This window comes from Prionailurus viverrinus, chromosome B1 (assembly GCF_022837055.1).
Source record: "Prionailurus viverrinus isolate Anna chromosome B1, UM_Priviv_1.0, whole genome shotgun sequence".
Lineage (NCBI taxonomy): Eukaryota > Metazoa > Chordata > Mammalia > Carnivora > Felidae > Prionailurus > Prionailurus viverrinus.
Genome location: NC_062564.1, coordinates 132410032 through 132430642, shown reverse-complemented (window position 1 = coordinate 132430642; position 20611 = coordinate 132410032). Strand labels below are relative to the sequence as shown.

The 20611-nt window shown below is 39.7% G+C and overlaps 2 protein-coding genes across 2 annotated transcripts in view; one reads left to right on the top strand and one right to left on the bottom strand.

Moving 5' to 3' along the window:
* The window catches only part of FAM13A (family with sequence similarity 13 member A), a 417828-nt gene that overhangs the window by 364357 nt on the left and 32860 nt on the right, over positions 1–20611 (bottom strand). The window lies entirely within an intron of this gene.
* On the top strand, positions 4938–8269 carry TIGD2 (tigger transposable element derived 2). Its single transcript, XM_047855789.1, has 2 exons — positions 4938–5248; positions 5426–8269. Exon 2 carries the CDS (start codon positions 6345–6347, stop codon positions 7920–7922), a length of 1578 nt encoding a protein of 525 aa, XP_047711745.1. The 5' UTR covers positions 4938–5248; positions 5426–6344; the 3' UTR covers positions 7923–8269.

The window sequence follows — 20611 nt, the reverse complement described above, 5'->3', positions numbered from 1 at the left end:
CATGGTTTTTCAAGGTATGGCTCCCTTACTGCAGCAGTAAGCCCAATTTTGGCAACAGGTTGTGTTCCTAGTAATATTTGGCTGATAAGAAGCAGTATCATAAAATATAATATGCTATTAAGAGTATGTATATAAAGTTTTATGTTTATTAGGACTTTATGTTCTCATTTAAAAATGTGATATAAACTATACTATATAGGAGAAAATTACATTGATAAAAGACAATGGATACACCCTAAAATGTTTAGTGTTATTGTGTCTGAATGCTAGTTTATTTTCCGTTTTGCTTTTCTGTATTTCATATTTTCCTTCAAAGATGGCTTATAATTTAAGAAGAGAGGGGGAGGGGGAAGAAGAAAAACTCCCTTCCAAAAGAATATGAGCGAAGAACTTCATATTCAAAATGGTGGCCAGTGGGGTGCCTGGGTGGCTCAGTCGGTTAAGCGTCCGACTTCAGCCAGGTCACGATCTCGCGGTCCGTGAGTTCGAGCCCCGCATCAGGCACTGGGCTGACGGCTCAGAGCCTGGAGCCTGCTTCCGATTCTGTGTCTCCCTCTCTCTCTGCCCCTCCCCTGTTCATGCTCTGTCTTTCTCTGTCTCAAAAATAAATAAACGTTAAAAAAAAAAAATTTAAAAAAAATGGTGGTCAGTATGTAAGGTTTTCAAACTTTACCATATTATAATTTCTTGGGGTGCTTGCCAAAAATGAAAGGTTCCTGGGTTTCATCCCTGGAGTGAGCCCCAGAAGCTACAGTTTGGACCCCAGGTGATTCTGACCCATCAAGTCTGAGGAGCAACCTTGGGAGAAGCAGTTTTTGGACAAACTAGAACAGAATAATGTACAGATTAACAGAGGAAGGATTGGACTTGTTTAGGCTAAAACAGCAGCAAGCAGAGCCTTAAAGCATGAAGCTGCATGTGTTGGGCACAGGGAGCATGGGTGGTCTGGTGCACAGTGGCTTCCAGGAAGGTGGATTTCATCAATCTAAGGGAAACTGAGGACTCCTTTAGAGAACAATTTGGAAAGGTAAAGTGGGTCTAGATTTTACTCAAGTTTCCAACCCATACTGTGGCCACCAATTAGCAATTCACTGGTTTCTTCAATTTATATCCACATTTTTTTTTTTTTTAGGAAGCAAGTCTAATTTTTCCTTAAACATTTCCACCAGTAATTTTCATTTTTTCAACCCTATCAAATCTTTTTTATCTTCCTAGGAACTCATTGTCTTAGCTTTGCCTATGCTTCCAGTCAATTGAAAACCTACTGCCAGCCAACAAGGAAACACAAAAAAGAAAATTAAGTTTAAAACCCTCCTACTGGGCATCTATAGAAGACTCAAGAATATGAAAAAATCACTACCTTTCAATATCAGGTTAAAAACCTTCTTAAAAAAGATAAGGGATTTTCCAAAGAGTAATCTGTTCTGTCATTTGTGTCCAGAAATTTTCAAGTGGAAAAGCATTTCTACCTTTAACTATATAAAAGGGATTTTTTAACACTAAAACTGAATGATTTGGGCTTTTGTCTAAAATACAAGGTGAAATAACTTTACAGCTAAAAGAGACTTCAAAGAATAGGTTTTCATTTTGAAGATAACAACTGTTTTATATCTTGTTTCCCTAATACACTCCAAAATATATATTTTAGCTACAAAAATCCCCTCCATATTTTACGTCATTCAAAGTAGGTGACAAATGTTCTTTGTGAAACCATTTGCTGCAAATCAATTGGCAATATTTTTCAATCATTAAGAAATACTATTTGATATTAAATCAGTTTAATACCAATGGAATAATAGTATCAGGTCTTCATCTTAAGCTTACTGGAGTAGCTAATTTGGGTAACTTAACCAAAAATTTCCAAGTAAATGAGGATCAGTGATAAAGTAAATGAAATCAAAAAAGCAAGAAAGCAAGAAAGCAGTTGCTTTACAAGAATTTATCTAGAGATGTACTATTCTATTACAAAACTATCATGCATGAAACATACTACGGAAAATGAGGCTGCAAATTGTATTTGCACTGAGATTATCTTAGTAGAAAAGGGAATTTAGAACTTTGAATGATGAGAAACATAAGCCATTTCAGGTGATTTGGAGTAGCCTTCAGCAAACCCACATTCCAACGAGCCAAATGCCATGTCTGATGAACACTGCTCCAGACTTAAGGTACCCTCACAACCAGAATGCCACTTTGGTAGGTTAATGTCGAAAATTCCATTTCAACAAATGGCCACTTTAGTTATGCAAAAATAAATACCCACAATGTACTTTTTCCTCTTTTTACATCTTTGAGTTAAATATTTCCATTGTGATGGTGGGCAGAGCACATTGCCTTTAAAACCAAATAGTTCTGGCTCAACTCTTTATTCTGCCACCTATGTTTAATAGATTCACACACCTTTTGGCTTTTGATTCACTGTACAAAAAATAGAGGTACCGTTGACCTCATAATACAAGGATTAAGGGATACCACATACAGAAGGAAAGAAATCCTGGTAGCAGCATTCCCTCAGGAGTGAACTGTCTTCTAATTAGAGAATAAACCACAGTGAATGGTAAGGGACAGGTAGAAAAAAGACACAGAATAGAAAACTTCCCTGTGTCGTAAAGGAAAAAGAATCTAAGATATCACAAACAGCTCAGAGGGAAGGTTGGGGGGATGCTGAGACAGAAGAATGTTGGGGAGAGGAGAGGATGGCATGTCAAGACGGAATGAGGTGGTGACCCAAAGAATGGACAGTAAGAAATGCCTGTGGTCAGCCTGGCTCCTAATAAAACCAGGAGGACACACGCTCTATTTTAAGGTCTCCCCCCCCCCCACTCTTGTACTTGAATACAAATCTTCCACAACTAGTAACCCCTCCCCTCAACAAAAAGGAAAAAGTCTGTTATAGAAAACTAGCTTGTGTAAAGACACAGCTGTCTTGGGTAAAGTCAAGTCTTATTATTAAGTCTACTAAATACAAGTGCCTTGTGGGAGGTGGTGTTTTGAGGCAACCAAGGCATATGGGCTGTGTTCCAGATTTAAACTCACACAAGGTGATGAAAAGGGAACAGTTCTAAGAGACAAGACATGATCAAGCTGGAGAATCAGCAGAAACGGAGAAATGATCCAAGGGGTATCTGGAAAGAAATTAAACCTCAGAGATATCGGGCAAGGGAGAGAAGAGTCAGGGGTCACTTTATTTAAATATATAATAGGACCCAGTGACCCCAGTAGGCTGGCGGGTGAGGGAGAAGGCCAGGGGGCTAACATCTGGTTACATGCCACCACCAATGGTTGGTAGTCGGTACATATCGGCTCTTTTTCCTTAAGGAATGGATACCATATCAGATACAACTGTTTTCACGCTTCTTACAACTATGGGGGGGGGGGGCAAATTTTTAAAAGTGATCTAAAACTTGCATGAAGTTGTACTTTACCTCAAATAGTCAACCAAACTTGCAGAAACTGCTTGGTTGATAGTTGGGAGGAAGGGTGGGGGGAGGAGGGGGAAGCAGGTATTTGTCTAAAACTACTTCACAGCATAACTAGGAGATCACAGATTTTCCACCATGCCAGGTAGAAGAAAGCTGCGATTTTCAGGTAGGCAATTGAGCAGTTTGGGCGCGGGAGTCAGATAGTTAGAAGCCTTACAATCATCTCTTTGCTGCAGTATGAATGCTCAGGTCAGTTCCCTTATGAAACGTTTTAGCAACAATATGGCCTTTACAAATAAATGACGAATTACCATGCTACTTTATGTTAACGAAAACGAATAGACATTTATGTTAGGGTATTGGAGAAACTTTAGCCTTTTCCATTTTTCAAAGTATTATACACGCACAGAGAGAGAGAGAGAGAGAGAGAGAGAGAGAGAGAAGGCTAAACGCGTTTCCTTGGTAAACAGGTGCTGCAGGATGGAGGTGCAGCCACTCCCTTCCCCTGGGAAGGCTCTGAGCAACCCCCCCCCCCCCCGCCCGCCATAAGGAACGGAGTTCGGGAAGGGGGAGTTGGCATGGTTCAACGCAGAGGTTATTAGTACACAAGTGCTGGCATTCGGTCCATTTAGAATTCCAAAATAGAAACTAATGCTACCTCCACTTAAAATAAACCAAGGGACTATTTGTCAAACTGCAAATTTCCTCATTACTACCGAGAAGCAGAAGGAGAAAAGGGGCGGCAGGAAACTCACGAGGGAGTCTCCCACAGGCTCACGCGTCTCCCAGGTGCAGTCCGTCTTGCACAGGGTCCGCTTCTATGGTGACTGTGACTTCAACCCTGGAGCATCGCAACCAGGGAGGGAATACTCGATACCCAGTTTGACCAACCCCTGCTGCACCTCAGGAACCCCGGGCTTGCTCAGGTAGATTATGCAGAATGTAAGCCCAGCTCCTCTCCTGAACCCGGTCCCCAAAGGGAGCTAGCCTTCCTGCCCTCGGCCAGCAACCGCGTCTGCTCGCTTCTACCTTCGCTCATGATCCTCGCTCCGACTCCTCCAGTCCCAGGTGACGGGCGCTGGAACGCACGGGTGCAGCGGCCGCTATTTGTAAACACGCTCCACGTGCGCTCGCCCAGCCCCATTCACAAGCCGCTCGTGGCACCTGAGGATGAGTAGCTTTCTCCAGAGCCCTCAGAGGGTGCGATTTTTATTCCACCTGAGAGAGGAGGAAGCCTCGCCCCCAGAGGAGAGCCACTGAAAGAAGGGCCAAGACAGGGTGGACTTGGACCGCCCCCTGCTGGCCGACTAAATAGTCTGCAGGCTAGAGCAGGCAGGGCTTTAGCCAAACCCACGCCGCGCCTAAAGAAGCTGCAGCGGCCGGCCCCGCCCCCGCCCTCTCGCCAAAGACCCCGCCCCCGGGCCGCGCGCACTCGCCCGCGCAGGCCCCACCCCCTTGCCGACACAGCGTTCTTGCGGGGGCGCGCGCGTGCACCCTAATCCCCCGCCTTCCGGCTCCGGCGGCGACGCTCGCTGCTTGCCGCCGCCGCCGCGCCACCAGTGTCAGCCTCCCTCTAGAGACTCCATTTGCTTTCAGGGCGGTCTGGCCCCCGCGCGGGCTGGCGGAGAGCGATGCCCCCGGCCCGCTGACTGTCGTCCCCTGGGCCAAGCGCTCGCTCGCTGCGGCGGTGACACCCTGGTCGCCGGCGTCCACGGAGGAATCCAGGCTCCCTCCGCGTGAGCAAAGACGTCCCGCGCTCCGGAGCTCGCCCTGCGGGGAGAGGCCCTCGCTAACGCGGCTTGTCTCTGACCTCTTAATTTCAGGAGGTAGGCAATTCAGGTCCCGCTGTCACTCCAGATAATGCCTAAAAGCATTATTTGTCGGATTTTGCCATCACACTGATAGGAGGCGTTAATTTTCTCAATATAGTTGCAGGATAGATACGAGTAATGCCACAGACCCTGATATTGAAAAAAAAAAATGTTTTTGGTATTTTCCTTTAGGTTTCGGAGGCACCGAGTGCTTATACAGCTCCCCACAGGAACTACTTCTGTTGGCCCATCGAGGATCATCTTTCACCAGGATTATTTTAACATCTTCACTGAGCCTTCCACTCCATACCTTCTACCATGAGTTCTGATTTCTACCAATGAAGTTTTTGATGCTTGCTTTAATCATGTGACACCACCTCTTGTCCGCCTTTTGCCTTTCCAGTTGCCAAATACATTAGGTACAAGTTTGTGTCATGTTAAAGTACAAAGTTTTCTGCCTGTCCATTTTCACCTTATTTGCACTGCTCACTTCTGTCCAGCTTGCCTTATCTCGCCTGCCTATGATTTCCATAACCACTCACTTGAATAATTAATCTCTAGCAGTCCTTGCCTAGAAGAGGCTGTATTCCATACAGTACATTGCCTGACAAAGACAGCGTCAGCGGATGAGTTTTTCCATTATATTTTCCCATATGTCATGTCTACAAGTCCTCTCTTAAACTATTTATCCCTGGCACATTTCTCAAAGTACTCCCACCTGAGTCTTAGTTCCTTTAGCAAAGAGTCTCTACCTGTAATGAAAGAAGAATTAAATACACAATAGGACTGTTTTAGAGACCTTACTGGTACAGATTGGTTGCAGTCTCCTTTGAGATTGCAGTTCATGAAAAGACCTTAAACTAAGTAAGGAGGAAGAAAGAAGATAGGTTTAGTTAAAACTAGTCCTTGTTGAAAGAACTTTGTAGGCTTTAAACAACAAAGTGAAGAGAGTCACATAGGCCTGGCCTGGAAATTGGCCAGCATACCATCCATCTAGGTCCTGCGGAGAAGGGAAGGGATCTTAAAACCCCATTTTCTAGTCTCATTGTATTCAAATCTAAGTTGTTAAATATCTTGTTCTAGTAATTGCTTAAAATATTGGACATTTAAAATGTTGGGGAAACGTAAGCGTGTGGTGTTGACAATTAAGGACAAGCTTGACATTATTAAGAAACTTGAGGAAGGCATATCTTTCAAAAAGCTTTCTGTAGTGTATGGAATTGGTGAATCCACGGTTCGTGATATTAAAAAGAACAAAGAAAGGATAATAAACTATGCAAACAGTTCAGATCCTACAAGTGGGGTGTCCAAACGTAAATCAATGAAGTCATCGACATACGAGGAACTTGATAGGGTTATGATAGAGTGGTTTAACCAACAGAAAACAGATGGGATTCCAGTGTCCGGAACAATTTGTGCAAAACAAGCCAAATTCTTTTTTGATGCTCTGGGAATGGAAGGTGATTTTAATGCATCATCTGGCTGGCTAACTCGATTTAAGCAGCGCCATGGTATTCCAAAGGCTGCTGGTAAAGGAACAAAATTAAAAGGAGATGAAACTGCTGCCAGTGAATTTTGCGGTAACTTTCAGGAATTTGTCGAGAGAGAGAATCTACAACCGGAGCAAATTTATGGTGCTGATCAAACTGGATTGTTCTGGAAATGTCTACCATCAAGGACATTAGCTCTTGAAACTGAACAAACTACTTCTGGTTATAGGTCAAGCAGAGAGAGAATCATTATTATGTGTTGTGCAAATGCCACTGGTTTACACAAACTTAATCTTTGTGTTGTGGGAAAAGCAAAAAAACCCCGTGCGTTCAAAGGAGCTGACCTTTCAAACCTTCCTGTCACTTACTTCAGTCAAAAAAGTGCATGGATAGAACATTCTGTTTTCAGACAGTGGTTTGAAAAGTACTTTGTGCCACAGGTACAGAAGCATTTGAAATCCCAGGGGCTTCTAGAAAAAGCAGTGCTTCTTTTGGATTTTCCCCCAGCACATCCAAATGAAGAATTATTGAGTTCAGATGATGGCAGAATAATTGTGAAATATTTGCCACCAAATGTCACAAGTCTAATTCAACCTATGAGTCAGGGGGTTCTAGCCACAGTAAAAAGATACTACCGAGCGGGACTTCTTCAGAAATACATGGGTGAAGGAATTGACCCAAAAATGTTTTGGAAAAATTTGACAGTGTTGGATGCAATTTATGAAGTATCAAGAGCTTGGAACATGGTAAAATCTAGTACCATAACCAAAGCATGGAAAAAACTGTTCCCTAGCAATGAAGAGAATTCAGGCATGAACATTGATGAAGGAGCCATTTTAGCAGCTAACTTAGCAACAGTTTTACAGAATACAGAAGACTGTGAACACGTTGACATTGAGAATATTGATCAGTGGTTTGACTCTCGGAGCAATGACTCAAGCTGTCAGGTGCTAACAGACAGTGAAAGTGCTGAGGACCAGGCCAAGCCTGCTGAACAAAAACATTCCAATAAGACTAGAAAAGCAGAACTGAATCCAGAGAAGCATATTAGCCATAAAGCTGCACTTGAATGGACTGAAAATTTACTGGATTATCTAGAACAACAAGAGGACATGCTTCTATCTGATAAACTGGTATTACGGAGGCTTCGAACAATAATAAGAAGAAAACAGAAGATCCAAAATAACAAAAGTCATTAATAATACTCTTAAGTGTATTTGTATCTTTGTGACTTTATCTGCAGTGGAACTTCATTATCTTCTTTGAAGTGCTGTGGATTTTAAAGCTAAATACATTTTATAAATGATTTTAGGATTAGATGCCATTTTGGATTACTTAAATTACTGCTCTTTAATGTTGATTCTAGTACGTGACCATTGCCATCCATGTAACTTGTTTGTTTACTCTTTCTAATCTGTATTATACTAGTTAGATCATAAGGTACCTGAGGCCAGATATCTTGTGTCTGTTTTGTGCCTGAATTTCAATGTGTCTAATAGAGGACCGTGCACACTATAGGCAATCAATAAATCTTACTTAAATTAAATTTTTATGACTTGCTCTGAACTCCAGTTTCCAAATGAAATATGTTGGGGGTAAGTTTCCATTTCCATGATGTTTCCACCTGGTGAAATTTTTAGAACTTAGCAAAAATTTGTCTGTGCAACGAGAGCACTGAAGGAAAATAGTCTCAAACCTGAAATATGGGATTCTATATCAACAGTATTTGGGTAGTCAGCAATTCAGATTGGCCATCTCTGAGTATAATGAAGGAAGAAGAAATATAAAATGTCTCCAGGGAGAGGGCTTGCGCTTCACTTTTATTCCAACTGACAGCAGGGAGAGTTCCTTCAGAGTTGTAAAAAGAATGCCATCCCCATTTCAGAAAAAATAGTTTTCAGTTCCCAAACCGTCGTAATCAGAAGAGGTAAGAGTTATACTTTGTTGTCTTTCATTTCAATTCTTCATTAGAATAGATATATCAATAGTTCTTGTTTTTAACAAGCTGTTTGATATTTATATAACACTTTAAAGCTTACAAATTATGTTGTTTACTTATAGCATATTTTTTTCTGAGGATAATTGAGAACATAAGCATGCATAAAATTTGTGGAACCATCCACCACATGAACAGTGGACTAACATTAAGTAGAACATGAGAAAGATTATTATAGAAGAGTATGGGCTGCTGTGTGACCATGGGCAAGTTATTTAACCCATATGTAAATTAGGAGTAATACCTGCCTTAGAGAGTTTTTGTGAGCAGTATACGATTTAATGTATGGATTTTAAGTATTATGGGCTTAGAAGAGGACCTGACTCAGCTTAAGTCCTCTTTGAATGTTAGCTACTGTTACTGAGTTCCTGAAACTGAGTTTCAAAAGTTATGCTGAACAGACCTGGTGTGTGACTCAACTGTGAGGTTGCTGTGTTAGGAAAACCCTTTAAAGGGAAGTGAGATAAAAGACAAGTAACTAGCTTCAGTTGAAATAGAATAATAATTTATTTCAGTGAAAACTGAAAGGTTAATCCAATTTAGAAATCATTTCCAGACCATCTATTGCTAGGCACAGTGAGGTCTGTGGGCACATTTAAGACATCTTAGATTGAATTATAAAATAAATGGGAATGGAATTGTAATTTCTTTGCTCCCTGGCCTCCTAATAAAATAAATAGATGTTACCATTATTCATAGAAGAGAATCTATATTACTAGTATTGGCATAATTTACTGAAATAATAAAATACCTTAAAAGTAGATAAGATAATAAGCAGGACATTTGAAATATTTTATTAAATTACAGTAACAGAATCAGTAGAAAAATTCAGAGCAAAAGAAACATGACAAAAAACTCTGGATATAGCAGTTAAGCCCAGCCATATATAGGGAGCTTTGTTGTGATTGATTTGAGATTTTACAGACCCTGACAATTCTTCATGAGGCTATCATTAGAGTGCAGGGCTCTGCCTTTTGAGCTGAGGTTTTGGTTCAGGAAAGCCTATTTCAGAAAACCACTAAGAATCCACTTTCTTTGGGAGAGTTCACCTATTAAAAAAACCTTCCTCAGTTTACATAGTTTCAATTACTGGATGGGCCTGAGGAAATGAAGACTGTACATGGAATAAGTCCTGAGGCTATTTGGCTTCTTGGAGACTAAGAGATTCAAACCTGATAATGGTAAAGACATGTTTGAATGTTGCTTTGCATTTTTCACAGTCTTTTGCTAACAACTCTTCAAACTCCTTTCAATTATGATATTGAAATGGTTTGTTTAATCCTGTGTTTTATCATAGATGCTAATATAAACTGTGAATTCTAATTCCATATTTAATTGTAATACAAAAATCTTTTCCCTTTTCCAAGTTATATGGTAATTATATTTTCTAGTTTGAGAAGCACAGAACTAATGTGCTCTCGTTTGACTTCGTGCACTTTATTTGTTTAAAAAATTTTAAGTTTATTTATTTATTTTGGGACAGAGAGCACGTGAGCGGGGATGGGGCAGAGAGAGAGGGGAGAGAGAGAGTCCCAAGCAGGCTCTGCACTGCCAGCACAGAGCCCAGTGCGGGACTCGAACTCCCCAACTGTGTGATCATGACTTGATTCAAAATCAAGAGTCAGCCACTCAACCGACTGAGCCACCCAGGCACCTCTGACTTTGTGGACTTTAAAGAAAATAGTCACAAATTCTAACTTGGTCACCATTTACACAAGTACATATTTTTTTAGAGGATTTGAAAGACTAACAAAATTCACACCAAATGGAAAGTGTTTGGCAATTAAGAGTGTACTATTTATTTATTTATTTATTTAAAAATTTTTTAATGTTTTCTTATTTATTTTTGAGAGAGAGGCAGAGCATGAACAGGGAAGCGCAGAGAGAGAGAGAGAGAGAGAGAGAGAGAGAGAGACAGAATCCAAAGCAGCTCCAGGCTCTGAGCTGTCAGCACAAAGTCCACCGCGGGGCTTGAACTCATGAACTGCGAGATCATGACCTGAGCTGAAGTCAGACGCTTAACCGACTGAGCCACCCAGGCCCCCCAAGAATATACTTTTTAAAAATAAAAAGTATAGTTGGGATATTTATTATTTCATAATTCAATCTCAGAGAATAATACAGAGGTTGATTGGAAAACTTTGAGTGCTCAATCAATATAGAAGAATTGGTAGGGCCCAGATCAATAGCCACAGTCAATTTAAGCAGAATTATAGGATTATAATGGCAGTCTTCTTCTGGTATTCATTTTGTTTTCACTCTAGCTTCTGGCTGAGCTGTACAGTCACTTCATCATGAATTTTCTGGATTTAGGGAGGATCACAGTGGACTAAATGGCACAGCTGATGAAGCAGGACACAGCTACTTAAGTCACAGGCTCAGAGACACTAACCCTCCAGTGATATGACTAAAAGCCACCTAAATCAAATTTAGAACCTGTACTCCTAGTTTGGAACTCTTCAGGAAGGCTATGTCTACTTATTACCTGGACATTTTTGCAAAGTTGACCTTTCCTGATTTAAATATATACTTTATCTACATCCTAAGCAATGATACCTGTAAAATCACAGGTCTTGTGTGCCAATTGTGGTCTTTTTCTAGTTTAAATACAAAACAATTTTTTTTTAAAATAATTTGACCATCTGTAACCTAAAATCATCTTGCATACCTCATTGGCACACTGAGAAACACTGGCCAAACAGGGTTGCTAAAGGTGAACAGACTGGAATGCAAACACCAGCTTCTCTACTTTCTCCTTAGATAACCTTGGCAGCTTTCTGGACCTCTCTAAACCTGTTTCTTCATACATAAAAGGTTGGTGGGTTATACAGGTACACTCCAAGGTTGCACAAACACCTGGTTTCCAGGCTCGGCCCAGGGAATGAGTCACAGCTGTTCTCTCACAGTGACCCTGCAGACTTAAAGGGGGCCTGGGCACCCCTGTTGAGGTCTAAGGCACTGCCTCACCACTGGGAATGCTGGCTGGGGTGTCTGCATGAGTCAGAGGGCATTGCAGAGTTGCCAGGCTCCGGGGACCACACAGTGTGCTGTCAATCACCACGGGGGCCCATTAGCAAAAACCAAAAAACACAGGTGGGGCTTGCTCTAGCTGCAGTCTCAGATAACAGGGCTCAAAGAGAAATGTGTTCTTCCAAGCAGCTGAAGGCATACTCGTGAGATGATAAGCTTGTATGCTAAAAGCAGAAATGCAAACTGCCTGTGCAGATTCAGTGGGGAAGCAAGGGTAGATTTGGACCCAGTCACAAAGCAGCACTAGCATTACTAGTAACAGCACCAATAGCACTGTCTCCCTCAAAATGACGAGTCCAGGGGTCACTGGGCCCGGTTTGCCCTGCACCATCCTGGTTTATACTAGTTCTCTCAGAGTAAGTGTTGCAGTGCTCCTTTTAATCTCAAGTGGTGAGAAATCAGACGATTTCCCTACCGATGACCCAGAGAAAGGAGTTGATCCGCCCAAAGTCACACAGTGACCAAGAAGGAAGTAGAAGTTGCTTCTCTCAACTCCAGACAATGTGGCCTAGTAGCCAAGGATATAGGCTCTGTCTAGACAACAAGCCTCCAAGAGCTGGATTGTAACCTCTTTCACACTTCATCCTGGATCCCAGCACTGCACCTGCCTTCTTGACACAGGCAGGAAGTCTCTTATTGAAATTCTGTCTCTCCTGGAGGACAAAGAGTTCTCCCAGGTCACGTGCTGAATGTCTGCTATGTGCCAGGCACAATGCTGAGTGTTCCACAAATCAACATATGCTTTGTGATCCTCAACACAAATCCTGTGAAGTGTAATAATACACCTGTTTCAGAGGGAGCCCCCAAAGGGAGCTGGCAGAGACCCAACCAAACATTCCTGTCTGAGACAGGGCCAGAGATCTCAGCCCATGAGGGAAGCTGTGGTCCTTGGTTCCCTCTTGGGCATCCATGCTACAGGAATCCATGAGGCACCAGCCAAAGCCTTTTTTAAAACCACAGTTAGCACCCAGAAATGTGCTGGCTGTGTATAATTCCAGAGAAAGCTTCCACCAGTATTATTCCCCAGGTGGTTGAGTATCATTGTAAATCCATCGGGCTCAGAAAATCCTTGAATGAACCTCCATGCAACTGACAGGTGCAGTCGTCATGAGGGCCCCTTTTCAATCCCCTTCTGATCAAAAGATCAGGCCTGGGGCTGGAGGGTGGGTCTAGCCATATCTCTACATGTCACCAGGGTGGCCAACATCACTTGGATGGATGAAAATCACTTGGGGGGTGCTGGAGCCCATTGCTGTTTGCAGCTTCTCTTTCTTCTTGTTCACATGACCCCAAGCCCCAAGCCTACCTACCTCTCACACTCATGTCAAGAATGTACTTGTTTAGTATAATTTGGAAAGCCAGAAACAAGAAGTGTTATAAATGCATAATAAAGTATGTAAGAAATAACTGTCATTTACATTTGTAGCCAACCTAAAGATAAATATGAACATACTTAGTGTAGTTCCTTTATGGAGCTTTACATGTGATTTATGAATATCCCTACAATTTTGAACATAGACCAGAATAAAAATTTCATGGGGATTTTTATTTTCATAGTGACCCTATAATGAGATTATCAGCTATTATCAGTAATAACTAATTAAATCACTGAGGGATATAGTAGAGTTACTGTGCAGATATCAAAGAAAATCCGTGAGATTTTGGAACTCTTAACTTTTTTTTTAATAGAGAAAAACTGACTGTAAAGTAGTCTCATTAACCTATGAGGTAACCTCTATCAAAGTGCTTTTGTTCTCATGGGGAATCTTAACCAAATCACATCTAATTTCTTCTAATTAAAAATGATATCTAATTCTTTGCTCCATTTCAGAATATGTTGATCTTCTGGAGTTTATTTACAAAGAAAACACAACTACCTTTGAGCCTAAAAAAAGACAAAGTAAACTTAAGGCAACTAGTTTTTCTCATTTACTGAGGCAACTTTTTCTTGTCATAAAGTTTTAAAGATACCTTTTTCTTTTTTTAAAAAAAAATTTTTTTTTCAACGTTTATTTATTTTTGGGACAGAGAGAGACAGAGCATGAATGGGGGAGGGGGCAGAGAGAGGGAGACACAGAATCGGAAACAGGCTCCAGGCTCTGAGCCATCAGCCCAGAGCCTGACGCGGGGCTCAAACTCACGGACCGCGAGATCGTGACATGGCTGAAGTCGGATGCTTAACCGACTGCGCCACCCAGGCGCCCCAAAGATACCTTTTTCTTAATGAGAAATGTCTGAGGTTATGCCTGTAAACTTAGTGTGTTAATTTGAGATGATAGAGAGCATAGATATTTTGTTTAATTCCCTTTTTGGTTTTAAAAAATCAGCTTCAAAGTTCAATTCAATAGGAACTTTAATAATCTGTGTGATCTAATACAAACTAATATACTTTAAGCTCTTTCAGAATAATCACAACACAAAGCTGTCTCACAAAGTATAGTCGTATTTTTAAAATAATTGTAATTTTGGGACAATAAGAGATAGCATTTCCATTTTCTGTTAATCAGCTTTTGGGGCCATTTACTGATTGACTTTAACATTTAGGGAGTTTGTGTCTCCCCTGTGTATTAATAATAAGATATTTCACTGATAGCACATAAAATACTTAATTACTTTTCTGTAAAAACTAGAGAATGCAGACACAAACTAGAGCTTATGTCTCCTCTGTGTATTAATAAAATATTTCACTTATAGCACATAAAATACCTAATTACTTTTCTGTAAAAACTAATAGAGAATGCAGGGTTTTATCCTTCACTGTACAAATATTCAGTACTATAGATTAGGCTCATGTCAGCTAAATGGGCACATATATAATAAATTCATTTCTACCATGAGAAAAAAAGACTGTATTTTCATTGATCCTAAGATACACATTTTACTGTTTATGAAGTTGGGGTAATTCTTACAATCAATAGCATTTTATAATTATAGTTGACAGCATTTTTGTGTTTTTAAATGATACCTAATATTGTTTAGATTTAATGAAATATGATAAAAACTTTTTTTGTGTGTGTTAATCTTGCCTTCCTTTTTAAAATAGAATAATGGTGTACATAAAAATTTTTCATTTAGATTTATATTTATAAAATAATTATATATATACTATATACTATATGTACTATATATGAATATGCAAAAGTTAGATATTAAGATAATCCAGCTTCAGAAGTCCTATTTCATAATACCATCAATTGCTCACACACACTTCTGTTTTACACACACACTTCTAATTTTGGAGAAAAGGTAGGGTATTCCTTTTAATTACAGAATGTTTTTAAAAGATGTGTAGCTTTATTTTATTTAAATATATAAGATAAATTGTAAAACTAAAAAAGTGTAGCTAAGTAGTGGTTTTATGGCCAAATAATGATACATTATTTGATCCATTCTAATGACACATTTTAATGATTCGTATGTGAATTAAACTTGGTAAGAAGTTTCTAGATTGTTCAAGAATAGCATGTTTTCTTGTTTATATGTTCTATCCATATAACATACATATAGTTTCTTAAATACATTTATTTAAGTTTCCTTAGTTTTTTGTTTGTTTGTTTTTTTAAAGTAAGCTCTATACCCAATGTGAGCTTGAACTCATAAACCTGAGATCAAGAGACACATGCTCTACTGACAGAGCCAGCCAGACACCCCAACATTTCCTTAGTTTTAGCTCAACATCCTTTTTCTGTTCCAGGATCCTATTCAGGAAGACACATTACGTTTAGTTTTCATATCTCCTTAGACTCATCTGGGCTGTAACAGTTACTTAGAATTTACGTGTTTTTGATGACCTTGACAGTTTCGGGGAGTACTGATCAGATATTTTGTAGGATGTCCCTATATCATAATTTTTGTTGTTTTTCTTTGTGCATTCCTTGCCTACCCTAACATAAAGGAGATTGTGAAAGTGCTACGATTAGAAATACATTATAAAAGTATGAGAGAGAGAGAGAGAGAGAGAAATAAATTTTGATGAGGATCAGGGAAGGCTTCTCATCACAAGTAAAGCACAAGCTTGCTCTTGAAGAAATTAGTTGTGTTGTGGTGGGATGGGGGAATGAATATGAACGATGCAAGTCATATTGTAGTGACAAACTGATATGATTTCAACATGTTTATTAAAGGTGTAATTAGAAGTAACAGTGTAAAGTTTGGTAGCTGGCTGGAGGTTCCCACACCCCCCCCTCCCCCCCGACACCAAATGGCTGTTTTGTAATTCTGACACTAACTACCCAGAGTTAGATTCTACAAGTTTAAGGGCTCCATTCCACAAGACTGTCCTCACTTTAGATGCTAGTTGCTGGTACCAGGTCCCCACTAAGTTTACCCACACTTCTGTCTGATGGTTACAAAGCTGGGGTTTTTCACACCCACACCATTACAATTATAGTTTATTATAAAGGATGTGACAAACTCCCAGATGTAAGGATACATAAGGTGAGATCCACAGGGGCCTCTTTCCCTGTGGAGTTTGGTGTGCCAACCTCCTAGCACATAGATACACATTTTTGGGAGCTTTCTAATTTCTCTTCTTTAAAATTTTTTATGAAGGTTTAAGCATGTAAGTATGATTGACTAACTCATTGGCCGTTGATGATTCATTCAATTTCCAGCCCTCTCCCCTCTCCAGAGGTTGGGGTGGGGCCAAAGCTTTCAAGCTTCTAATCAAAGCAACCAGCTTCTATCCTGAAGCTATCTAATGGCCCATCAAGAGTCATGTCATTAGAACAACTACCACCATCAATTCCAAGTTAACCTAGAGGAAAAAGTGGAGAATGGGAAGACACACATAAGTGGAGGAACAAAAGTATAAATGTTTGAAGGAGAAAGAATAAAGAGGGAGATTGAGTGCAGAAAGAGATGAGCAGGTCCCTATCCTTTGAGGGAGAAGTTGGAGAAGGAGAATGTGCTCCTCAGAGTCACTGTCATCATCTTATCTGCCAATGTTCTTAAATGACATATGCACACAAAGCTGTCATAAAAAGCAAGATATTCCAGAACACTGCAAGTCTTGGTGGAGGATTGTTTAACTTCCTATTTCTAGACTTCTCTACCCCAGTTAAGCCAATTTATTCTCATCTTGGGCTCCATCTGATACTCTGAACCTAGATTTGGTTCTAAAATGCCCCCCTTAAGCAGCTAATTTTAACTCTTTTGGTCCTTTTTGCTATTTCTATAAATATAATCTTACTCTCTTTTGTGGGTGACAATTGTCTTCTTTCCTCTTGCTACTTAGCACTAGATCATTCATCTATTTCACTAATACCTTTTTAAACACCTACAATGTACTTTCATAAATTTAAGCTTCAGGAGAGCAGGGACATTAAATGCCTGGGCAATCCAGGACAATCCAGTCCCTGAATAGTTCTGGTACAAATGTCAATAAATATTAGTTGACAGAATGAATCAGTATTATATTGAGCACTATATACATAGTTAAGATAAAAATTCTGTTCTCAAGGATTTTATAATAAAAGAGTGGGGGGAAAATGGGGGCATCTATGTGGCTCAGTCAGTTAAGCATCTGATGCTTGGTTTTGGCTTAGGTCATGATCTCATGGTTCATGAGTTTGAGCCCCATATGGGCTCTGTGCTCACAATGCAGAGCCTGTTTGGGATTCTCTGTCTCCCTCTCTCTCTGCCCCTCTCCTTCTCATGCTCTCTCACTCTCTCTCAGAAATAAATAAATAAACATTTAAAAAACACAAAAGAGTGGGAGAACATAATTTCTTCAAATGATTACAGTAAACAATTGTTTAATGAAAGTCAGAAAGGAGAAAATCTCCCATATGTTTTGGACCACAAAAGACTACATCTTCAGTGAAAGGGAATTGGAAATAACCTTACAGGAGGGGCAGTAAGAAAACTTTATTGTCCAGACCTTGGCTGTGAGTGGGAGGAATAGAAACATTTTTCTTGATAATTTATTTATTATTATATTTTTTAATGTTTATTTATTTTTGAGACAGAGTATGAACGGGGGCGGGGCAGAGAGAGAGGGAGACACAGAATCTGAAGCAGGCTCCAGGCTCTGAGCTGTCAGCCCAGAGTGGGGCTCAAACTCACAGACCGCGAGATCGTGACCTGAGCTGAAGTCAGACGCTTAACCGACTGAGCCACCCAGGCACCCCAGGAAATTTATAAACACAAGCTTGACTTCATAGGTTTGCAATATGAATTTACTCTATCTGTGGGGTCCCCAGACCATCAAACTGAGGGTTTAATTTAAGGTGGCTAAGCTTGTAGGACCTTGGTACGAATAACACAAATCCTCTCTGAAAGAATACAACTTCAGTGCAGGCCTCAGAAAAAAACTTCCATGGATAAAGTTCCAAAGATCAACAGCTCACAGAGAACAAGAGATCTCAAGGTACCCTGGTAAGAGCCAGCAGCAACAACTGAGAACAGTACCAGACTCCACTTAGACTCTACCTATTGGAATTATTAGGTATAGAATGCAAACATAGCAGTTTAGTTTGTATACAGAGACATCAAAATATGAGCAAGGAATAGGAGACTTAAAAAAAAAAAAGATCAAGAAGATTTGAAAAGTAAATAGAAGTTCGACAATAAAATATAGTTATGAATATAGTAATTACAAATGGGTCACTGTGACCTCTGTCAGAGCACAGTGATTTGAGGGATGGGAGCAGAATGAAGTTAATAGTCAGTTGAAGCGTTAATAACAGTAAATAAACTATACTTATATTTTTTGTGCTTTTCCTGTATGTGTGTGATATTTTACAATTTTACAATATTAAATAGAAGTTAATAAGTGATGAAAAAATAAGAAAGGTAAGCACAGACTATTTCTAGTACCTTTCAGTGGTGACAAAACTGATGGTGATGAGGAAAGACAGGGAATCCCTTCCTCCTTCAGTGGATAACAATCCTACTTCCATATAACAATCCTACTTTCTTCTCTTTAACTAAAGGAAAATGGGAGATGGCATAAAAAGGGAGGGTGGGAAGATGAGGGAGAGGGGGAAAGAAGATTAGGAATAAGAAGAAAAGGCAAAGTAAAAGGGGAAAAGAGGGAGGGGAAAACCCATATAACTACATCGAGGGATCCCCTGGTTCCTCTGCTGGACTTTGTGGCAATGGAGAAAAATACAAAGGTGGGAGAGAAATGGGGGCCATGTGAAGCACATTCTAGGTCGATCAGCTTGAAAATGAACATTATATTAAGATTTAACTTTTTGACTGTCAGTCATTAATTACAATTAAAAACTTAATGCTAACCTAATCCTCTCTAATTTCATTTTCAACCAGAAGAACTGGATTTGAACCTAACCAAAACCTACAAACTCCATTCTGCAAACCTTGAAACATCACTGCTTCTTAAAAACAAAAAGTGTAAAGTAGGACATTCAGTTGTCAGCTTGAATTTCCCTTTTTTTATAAACATGGTTAAATCCTCTCAGAGAACCAGGCCTAGGGCAAGGGGAAGGGCATGAAGCCCACCCACTATTGGATTTCATAGATCTACAGAAATGTAATTCATCTTCTTGATTTTGTAGTACTAAGGATTAAACATCTATCCAACTCCTTTGAATGAAGTTAAAAGTCAGGTAATATTAAAAAAGCACAATATGATTTTCAGACAAATAGAACAGTATGTCCATTTTAGTTCTTTTCAAAATGGCAAGTCAAAGCATATTTTATTTCAAATACAAAATAATAGCATAATTATATAATTAGAAACATTTCTCAATTCTAGTCATTGTTCTCTCATCTTATTTTACAAAGTACTTTAGAATGACCATTACATTTTCTCCACATGATGCTTCTATTTGAAAAGTAACCTGACATTGGGATGTTGTATTCATTATGACTCATTATAATGCAAATGTTATAATCCAACCTATACTGGTTTAAAGGAGGAATGTCAAAGTTCATTGAGCACTGGACTCCACAGTTCAGAGGGAAACCTGGCGTTAGGTGTGGCTTGATTGAGGACCTAGCTATGTTTTTAGGATCCATCTCTGGTGTCAGCCAGGCTGGCTCCTCCCATCACATAAGGGTATTGTTGAGCTCTAAGCCCCATTTTCTACTCATACCATCAAATCCACCTCCAGCAAATGTCTCCTCATTCCTTCGTGGCTCTGATAACTAATGTATGCCATGAGGCTGGAGCTATAGACAGTGGGATGGGTCTGACTGCCTGGCTTAACTGAATCAGGGCCCAAAGCTGTTAGGGTTAGAGCAGGGAATTGTCCCTTCTAAGCAGCATTTCTGAGAGTGAGAGAGGGGTGGTGTCCAAATAAAACTGGAATTAAAGTATACAAGCAGATTTTACTTATTTGTGGATTTTGATCAAGACACTATGGCCAATTTCTCCCTTCCCTTTGCCACTCTCTTGTTACGTATTTATTTAACAATTGTTGAGTATCTTCTATATCTCAGGCACTGTTTTAGGAGTTGGAAATATAAGATTAATGCTTTATTATATCACCCAAAATGGAAACCCAATCATATACTTGCAATACAATATTGTTTTGATAAATTATAGAGTGGAACATATATATGTAAATCAATATAAAATTATAATTATTTCTGGTGTGGCAAGGATAATACTCTGTGTTCCAGGAGGAAGAACTTTTCTGAAAGAAAAGTTTCTCTGGAAGTAGAATTGTGTTCAAGGTTTTCCCCATCACCGTCCTTTACCCCTAGTGTAAATTGCTCAAACTGTTAGTTGATAGAAAGAGGATATGCAGCATCTAAACAGGGTTTTCCTAAAATGTGGAACAAGTTTGTAATTTAAAGAAAAAGAATTCTATCCCTTCTATTATTTATTATTCAAGCTTAACCATTAAAATAAAAATTAACATATGTGAAACCATCCTACATTAATACAAATGA